General features: G+C 32.5%; 1 protein-coding gene across 1 annotated transcript; it reads right to left on the bottom strand.

Moving 5' to 3' along the window:
* Nucleotides 1-1,622: 1,622 nt before the first annotated feature.
* Nucleotides 1,623-7,651, bottom strand: LOC142611421 (UPF0481 protein At3g47200-like). The gene is made up of 2 exons (XM_075783541.1): nt 7,377-7,651; nt 1,623-3,056 (listed from the first exon to the last, which is right to left on the bottom strand). Exons 1-2 carry the CDS (start codon nt 7,617-7,619, stop codon nt 1,848-1,850), a joined length of 1,452 nt encoding a protein of 483 aa, XP_075639656.1. The 5' UTR covers nt 7,620-7,651; the 3' UTR covers nt 1,623-1,847.
* Between the last annotated feature and the right edge of the window lie 2,138 nt (nt 7,652-9,789).

The following is a 9,789-nucleotide window of genomic DNA, read 5'->3' as shown; positions in this document are numbered from 1 at the left end:
TTTCCATGTCTATCTTTCCATCTCCACGCATAAGCACTGGCCATTTATAATTAAAGTAGAATGAAACACCGTAGATTATTAGTTTTGCACAATAAAGATTGGTTCTTGGCTTTACCAAAAATCAAATTTAAACCATTTAGTAATAAGCAACTAAATAGTAATCATGGGTTTCATTAGCTCAATTGGTAAAATTTCTTATTGTCTAACTAAACGCATTGACATTAAAAATCAATTTCTCTCTCGTCTTTGAATAAATGACATGGGTTCAAATACCATTTACATTAAAAAAAAAAAAACTAATTGGTATTTTGTTCCAACAGTAAAGAGAAATCATTATGAAATGTACACCACAAACTTAAATCACATTAAAACCATTTAAAAAAGAAAAGGGCACCATAAATCAAAGAATCTGGAGGTTAATAAATGGTAATTACCTGACTTTCTTGACAACAATGGCCTTGAGTTTTCTAGTGAGGTCTTGGGATTTAATCTTACGCTCGAGGTTCTTTTGGGCCAAAATGAGCTTCTCGGAGTTGTTAATGTGGTGGGTCCGTTGCTTCCTTATTAGCTGTTTGATCCCACTTGATTGCATTTCCATCTCGGATCTTCATTCTGATCCCCCTCCATTGTTGGAGCTGCTATGGAAGATAACGATGCCCGAAACACATGGAGTCGATGGTCTGATTCGGGTGCCTGAATAGGCTTGATATGTGTCACGCCATTAAGTTTGAGTTCATTTTCTATGATTTCTGGTTCTTGTAGTGCTTTGTTTGGAAGAAATGAATGGGTTTTGTAGGAATTGCAGCAAGAGAACAATGTAATAGCATAAAAGGATTAGACCAAAAAAAAAAAAAAAATCCGCGATGTCCTCCACTTGATACATCACTTGACTCTCCCTTCTTCTTCACCGATGCAAACTTCTCACACCTCACAACCAGATGCACCTACTCAACCAACTTACCCCATGGCCACCCAATCCAAGAATAACATCACCATACCAAAAACCTTCACTAATGTTACTATTCGTTATCCAATCCCTCATGCTCTTCTTACTGATGGACTAAGATGTTGATAGTAGCACATAGTAAATGATTTCACACTATTTTTCGTCCATAGGCGTTGGGAAAATATCAAATCAAGAAGGATTACATAAATTTGTGGTTTATTTATTATTAGAAATAAAATTGTGGTTTCAAATACATAGTCTCTAATCCAAGAGTTTGCAGATGAAAAAATGCATATTGAAACATAAATTCAAAACCAAGTAAACACTTGATATGAGAGTTTATGCTTTAACAGTTTAACTTCAAAAATTAAGGGCATGTTTGGTATATCAACTTAAACACATGTTTTCAGTTTTTAAACAGCATTACAAATATTTTTTTTACACTTTTTCACCCCATGTATTTTCAAAAAAACTGAAAACATGTTTAAACACATGTACAAACGGGCCCTAAATCATAAAATAGGGTAATATATTGGATCAATTGTTCATCTTCAAATTTTATTACATAATAATACACCCAACCCTCCTCACACATAAAATTCTGGCAGATAATATCATGTTTATCTCAAACACAAATTACATCAAATTAAGAATCCAGTACATTTTCCACACTGGCTTATTTAAATGAACATGGGAGTTCGACAAAAAAGAAAGTAAACAATCGGAATGACATAGCCATATAGGACAGACCAGAGAGGATCTATATATGTGAAATCCTGACAGGCACAGAACTCATACAGATACTTTTATTTGAACAACAATCTGAAAATTGATAGAATCAGTGTATTTAGATGCAGTTGAAAAGGGAATAAAGCAAACAAATTTTCAATACCTCTGGGTGTCATTGATAATATGCCAAGATAGAGTACACCGTCTGTGCGAATAATGCGGCAGTGAAAGCCACTACTGTCCAGGGGCTACTGAAATGGTTGTGAATGACTTCATTTATATAGGTCATCCTCTTCTTCTCATGGTACTTCTGGATTTTGAACATGACATCTCTATATATTTCAGGGTTAGGAACCAAGTCAGTGCCTATCTCATTGAAGACTAGAGCCACTTCTTCATCGCTGCCAAGTAAGTTGCGGAGTATGCCCTCTTTCCTGAGGTCTATAACATCTTTTGCTTCATCTATGAGTGAATCGAGGAAGGATATGTAAGAGGTAACCCCGTAGTCATTGTCAAAATCTGGGCACATCTCGTAAGCTATCAAGTTGAAGAACTTGGGTCCGGTTGAGTCATCCACTATTATTGGAGGCAGACTAAGTGTTCCGCCGTAGAAATTCCCTTTCTTGATGAAGGTTATGTTTCGCAAGCAGTTATCGTTGCTGGACTTCAAATGAATTCCTACTGCTTTAAGCTCCTGCACGTTGCGAAATGAATTCCAATCTTCCTGGTTAGAGTTATTTTCAGGACTTGTGGGAGTGCAGTCTAGAAGTCTGTTCCGCAGTTGATCCAGAAGGTGAACTGGTTGAACTGGTTCTTTGTTATTTTTGGGTGGCGTTTCCTCTGTTTTTTCACCCTCTTTATTATTTTTGGTTGGCCTTTCCTTTGTTTTTTCTGTCATACTTTGCTTATCGATGAAACGTTGGACTGACTCCCTCAATTTTTTACCCTCTTTACTGTTTTTGATTAAATCGTCGAGAATTCGATAAGGAAGTTGATTCTCCAACAAGAATAAATCCTGTTGCACGAAGGCCACTTGACCGTTTTTAATTTGGAACCTTTTGACATTATTATGAACAACAGAGTCTATGAATTTCAGTGTTGCACAACCATCCACAAACAACATCCATGAAAGGGCTTCGTCATTATAATTGTGAATCACCTCCTCATCGAAACACCTCCTTAGTTGGTCGATGTTGTTCTTAATCACCATATACAATTCTTTACCAGTCTTGCCACTTTCTTCAATGAAGTTTTCTGCCAATGTAAGCTTGTATTCCTCTGATAATCGATACTTTGGCTTACCATGATGGATAGGACCAATTGATACCACCCTCGGCTCACAGTACTTTTCGAAATGTTTGTGATCTCGCAACAATAGTACCTGATGGTTCCCGCAGTTTAGAAATTAACGAAGTAATAATTGACAATAATATAGTAAATTACAGTAAATAACACTCCTATTATACAAGTAACATGTTGTTCTACAAGAACCTTATTCAATAAAAAAAAAATTAAAAAAAAAAAAAAACTACATGATTCTAGACTATACCAAACAACAAAAGTTTCAATAAAGAAATATATATATATATATTTTTTTTTTCCCCCCACAATATATATAATATACAAGAATTACCCACTCTTTATGTCTTTCTTCTTTTATTTCTTTTACATTTTATATATGTCGGGATGGCTCCATATACTTTCCCGCTCAAGGCAACAACTTTAAGTTAAGAATTTTTCTATATTTGAATCTTAGCTTTTAATATTATATATATAAATTTAAAATCCATAAATTCTTGCCTTTTGAGATGCAAAAAATTTACAATTCAATTTTTGAATTTTTAGTTGATAATCTTTCTAATTGATCTACTTAATCTTGTTGTGAAATAGTAATTTTAAGTACGATTGTATCAATTTTAGTTTTTTTGTTAAAATCTTTACAAAAAAACTGTATTAAGTTTTATTAGTAAAATTCTACAAGCAATAAATACATCTGGGAAAAAAATCTAATATTTTTATATAGCCAATAATTATGACATTTCATGTCTCAACATTGTTGGGATTATTTTTTCTAGTAGAAAAAGTATATATAATAAAAGAAACACTATCTACAATATAAAATTATAATATGACAATGATAAAAAAATTTTAAAGCCTAGAAAAATATATTCTAATATATTGAAGGCACTATTCCCTCACCTAAAAATGAAATCACCCAATGGTCTCAAGATGCCTAAGTAAAGGCGAATCAACACATAACTTAATGATGAATTAATCCCAATTAAGCCAATATTAATTTTAGATAGAGAGTAATTAAAAGTACACATTCAGGTATAAAATTTAACAAAAAGAGATGAAAATTATTATTATTATTTATTTCAAAAAAAATATTCATTACCTTAGGTAAGGTGATGCATGATGAAGGAAAGCTGAAATCTAATTCCCAACTTTGATTTTTGTATTGAAAAATAGAGTGACTGATATTTGGTGTGTAACCATATGAGAGATTTTGTGTCTTATATATTGACAACATAACTTGTGGGAGTTTGGCTTACAAAAATTGAAACCTGAAACTGTTAGATGCATTTGATAATCAATGATCATTCGACATGCTTACAATATATATTGCTGCGACTTAGAATTTCAAATTAATTGGATTTCTTCTGAGCCACAATTTTGGGAACCTTCTTGAGTGGTGGAGAGAGCACACAACTCATCTATTTTATAGTAATAAAAACTACAGTTTTGGGAACTTTATCTAGTGGGGGCCTTAGGCTAGACATGGAAAAATTGGACCATGTTAAGGACATATTTTATGTAATTGGCTAATCTTTTGACAAAATGCACTTTACTTGTAATTGGATAGATTTAAGATGAGTTTAGTACTTCAAGAAATAAGAGTTTTAGTCAAGTGTTAAAGCCATGAAGATTAGACCAAGAGACAAGTGAAGAAAAGTTGTTCATTAAAACTCGACAGCAATCTCTAAAGAAAGGACTTCTATCGAGATTTAAAGTCGAAGTTCAACGAAAGCTTTTTCTGTCGAGACTTACGAAATTAGAATTTCTAGATCTGATTTTTGGGCCAAGCTTATGTATTTTTGTAGGCTTTTTTTTCTCACAACCCTAGATATATATAAGGCTTATTTTAAAGGCCGTCACATAAGAGAATGCATGTAGAAAGTGCCATAGTTCATTATTCTCTCTGAAGAAGCTACTACGTCTTTACGCCAAGGGTTTTGTGACCAATGAGCTTCCTGATCTTCATCATTGATGAACTCAAGAACTTTGAAGCCAACAACCTCTTCAAGTTGCTAGAGTTAGTCATGTATTGAGATTCATGTATCATTGGTTAATCATGTACTGTGATTCGTGCATTGAATGGAAAAATTGCCGCTACAATACAAGTTCAATTGGGTATTGGGGTAAGAGTTCAACTATAGGTTGGTATTTCAGGATAGACTAAAGGGTTTGGTAAGATTCCTGATACTTGTAACTGCTTATGATTGATAATAGTGGATTCTTAGAAGTGGTGACCTTAAAATCACCCGGTGGGGTTTTACCATGGTGGTTTTCTCTATTCATAAACAAATCACCCGTGTCAAATTTATTTTCCGCTGCATTTAGATAATTTGGTGATTTGTTTGTGTTGCCACGCTATTGCATGAAATTTGATTTAATTAATTAACGTAGGTAATTAATTAATTAATTACAAAGGGTCAATTCATTTTAACCCAACAGACCAGACTTAAACTGGAATTTTTTTACTCAAAGCAAAAATGAACAAACTTGTAGCTTGACCCAACCTAATTAACTTGTAATCCAATCCATTTTTAATTTTTTTTGGGTCAACCTTTTTTTTTCTTTCCTTAAAAGAGAAGGTGCTAGGTTGGAGGATTATTAAATTTGGACTTAGCTAATTATGCTAGGACTCAATTGTATTTTCTTTATGTTGTAGCTGAATTCAAGGACAGTTGGGCCTTCATATATATATATATATATATAGAGAGAGAGAGAGAGAGAGAGAGAGAGAGAGAGAGAGAGAGAGAGAGAGAGAGAGAGAGAGAGAGAGAGAGAGAATGGAATAATTGTTATTATTCTGGATTCATGCTACTACAGTACTGCCAGTCCCCTTTACACAATTTGTAACTAACTTCTATAACCAACTCTCTCAGTCCATAACCAATTGTGCATAACCAACCCTTGTACAGCTGGCTAACCTACCAACTTCCTTTATCAACTAACTCTAGCACAATCTAGCACAATCCTATACATGTATACAATTCTATCACAATCAATACAAGTATACAATGTAAACTAATACAACAACACTACTACAAGCCACAACAGCCCTCAATTCAATGAACTAATACACAATCCTAACAGCTAAGCTTTTTATATGAAACTATTATCATTTGGTTCACTCTATAAAGAGTGAGAGTTTTTTTTTTTTTTGAGATATTTTTAACCTATGGCGTCTGCTTCTAATGATACTCTTTATTATCAAACCAAAATACCAATTGATTTTTGGTATAGGCGGGGATTGAACCACAGATATCTTATTCAACCATCAGAGACTTTACCAGTTGAGTTAACTGGAATCCACGTAAGAGTATTTGGGTTCTTTTCTTATATGCTTTTCTAGAAGTTGTATAATGATTGTTGAAGTATTTATGTGGACCTTGACCAAAGCTATTGCTTTTCACATCAAAGTAGTTGCAAGAGAATTAGCATATTTATCTATTTTTATTGTCCTCTACCTTTGTATTCCAACATCTATCTATTTTCATTCTCCTGTAATATAATCTAGCTTTCGACTAAGATAAATTGTTCATAGTAGACTCTTCTGTTTTTCTTCATAACTTTGTCCTACTTGTCCTTTTCCCCCTATGGTGGGAACTTTTATTTTATTCTTAGGAAGAAAAATGATACTTATTTCAAAATAAATAGGTGGGCTTTTGGATTTAAAGAGTGTTGATAATTTTTTCTTCTGAAATGAAAGTGTAAGATTGTGGTTAGAAAATGCTGGAGGCTTGCAATGTGTTACGTTGTCACATATTGTGATTATATATGTGATAGCTAGTAAGACAAGAGACGAGTGAGGGACATAAATCCAGAAGTATCTAGGGCCAAAATTGCTTCTTTGATGAAAAAAGTTTATGTTTACTACACTAATACAAGTATTTTTATGGTTTAAATATATTACCAAGTGGCATATATATGTTTTCTATTTTTTTTAAGTGCAAAACTACGGGTCTACCTGAACTCAACCCGACCCGTTTTCTAAGCTGCTAATTATGATGAGCTGTTTTCAGTTTGAAACCATTTTTGACCTGAACCCCGGCATGACCCGACCTATTTGCCATGTTTGCCTTAGGAAAAAGCCCGAGTGACCAATACCTGGAGCTGGTATACATGCATCAAGAATGTCAAGACTCTTTTATATAAATAGGTTAATTACAAATAAATTAAATAAGGAATTAAATGACAAAACTAATGATGAAATAAGTCACAAGATAGTGGGAATAATATTTTGTAACAACTATTATTATTATTTTTTTGAAACAACTAGTCTAACATAATGGGGTCAAGAGTTTCATAGTAAATTTTGCGACAACATGCATTTTTTTTTTGATAGGATATAGAACTACTTTAATAAAAGAATTATTATATTTTGATAATTGAATGCACAAATTAACACAACCTTTTGTATCTTTGGTTTTGTAGTCCATCGATTCTTCCCTTTGACTTGCGCCTCCTTTAATTTCTTAAAGTTCTCTTTCTCGAAACTGGTACTATATATCTCATTCTCATGGATTGTAATACTCAGCTTCTCGGTTGCAACAACAACACTGACAGGTTGATCATGGCCTCTGCTTGCTTCACCAGCTTCTCTTCTTTCAACTTTTCTTGAATGAATCTCCTCCATGGAAATTACGTGCTCCATTATGGCTTTGGTGAGTGTTTACCAAAACAAGGTAACTATTACTATGATAACCGATTGATCAAATACTAAACATTAATTATATATGCTAAGTGAAAATGGAAACGTTAGCTTGAAGCAGTTAGTCTTTTAACTTTATTCATATGCCAAGTCTGGAATCAAATGTAAACACTTTTATGCACTAGTAACTTGTTTTACGACAAGTTTCATGAGAACGAACAAAACTATTTTCACCTTTTACAAATCAAGGTTGTTAGAATTTGAGATTTTACGTACTTTTCAATAAACTAATGATGATTGTACCTTTATCTTTATGCAGCAGGGTTGGTATTATATATGTATATCTCTACTTTTGTAAAGTTTTGCTATGATTCCACCTACCAACCAGTGGATAAAGGGTCCAGGGACCTTACCCCCTTACCAAGTTACCAAGTTCAAAAAACTTAAATGCTGATAAATGATTGATTGTCAATCCCGGCAGCTTAAGCAGAATGGATACAGAGATCATACTTGGGACTCTAATTCTATGATAAATTACAAATTATTACAAAAATTTTAAGCTTAATCATTAGTATAAGTTTCATCAGTTGTAAAACATAATTTCATCAGGCGACATTAAAATAATTTAGTTTAAGTGAATTTATTTCCAATGTTTTAAAAAAGTCAAAACTTCAACCAAAACTCTTCAAAATTTCAAGAATTTTCTAGTCTAATATCATTTTTTTTTAATGAAAAATTTACACTTACATGAGGCGCATTTGACATGCAATATAAAGCAATTTTATCTTTTATATTTACTGTCTTTTTTATTTTTCAATATATTCATTGAAATAATTTCTATATTTTATATAGAATACTTGAATAGTTTGTGCACAAGCATGATATTGGACAATTAGTACTATATAATAAAATGTATTTTTAATCTATCAAGTGACTAGTTTTTTGTTGTGCCAAGTAGTTGCACTCTCCTTAAGTCAAGTGGCCACCCTTAATTCTACGACAATAACCAGCATATCATGGGATGGAACCATGATTAGCTTACTTAAGGCTTTAAACTAGGTAATTTTCTGTGAGTTCATTTGGTATTGCTATAATAATTAGAGCTTTTACGATAAAGATTTTGAAGTGAAAAGAGTTTTAGTGTCTAGAAAGTTTGTTAAATTACAATGATAAGGTGTTTGAAATTGTTGCTCCCATTTGCAAACCAATAGATAAAGAGTTTTAATACGTTAAAAATTATAAAAGATGACATATTGAGTGTTATTATATTATGTCCATTTATTATTGAACAATGCAGAAAAAAAAAAAAAACTACAATACTAAAATTAACCTTGAAATTCCAGCTTAGAATAAGTCCCTAAAGAGTATGTCTTATAGATGAATTATGCAACGTTAACACATCCTTTTCTAAAGCATACTATTTGGTGATGCTATTGCTTTCCCTTTTTATTCATAAAGTTACATATACTCTCTCCAGGATATCATATAGCAAAATTCTCTTTCGCTTTTTTTAACTTTTTTATTTTTTTCAATTCTACTTGCCAGCTACGCCAGAATCATTGTATTATTATATATATTTCTATTTGTCATAGTACGCTTTTTTCACTGGTATAGCATAAACCTTTTTGACCCACATGAATAACGATCACCTGATATATATCTGTATGGGGATTATAATTTAATTTGTTTGGGTATATATTATCTATAGGATTTGGATAATGCTTGGCTCTAGTGCTTTAGTTACAGTAGTGCACGGGGGTCACACAAGTTGGACACGTCCCAAAAATCAGACACTTGTCGGAAGAGACAAAGTACTCCTAAAAAGGCTAAGTATACGCGTGTGTATATATATATATATATATATATATATAACCTTTCAATTACTCTGCCTCCTCTTATTAGCTCAGAAAAAACCAAAAAGTAATCCCTACTTACATGAAAAGATAACTCTGACACCAAAAAAAAAAAAAAAAAAGTGAAAAAATTAGGTGGTATAGAAGCATGACACTTTTTAATCAAAATTAAAATTTTCATTTTTTTTAAGTCAGTGTTTATTGCACACACTTGTGCATATACACATTTTTTTTATACAAAATAAAATTTCTCCTCTAACCTAATCTAAATGTATATGTGTGTGAACTTTTCTCCTGAAGACTTGAACCCCAATCCTTGC

Source organism: Castanea sativa, chromosome 9, assembly GCF_040712315.1.
Source record: "Castanea sativa cultivar Marrone di Chiusa Pesio chromosome 9, ASM4071231v1".
In the NCBI taxonomy this organism is placed as follows: Eukaryota; Viridiplantae; Streptophyta; class Magnoliopsida; order Fagales; family Fagaceae; genus Castanea; species Castanea sativa.
This window is presented reverse-complemented; position numbering and strand designations above follow the sequence as displayed.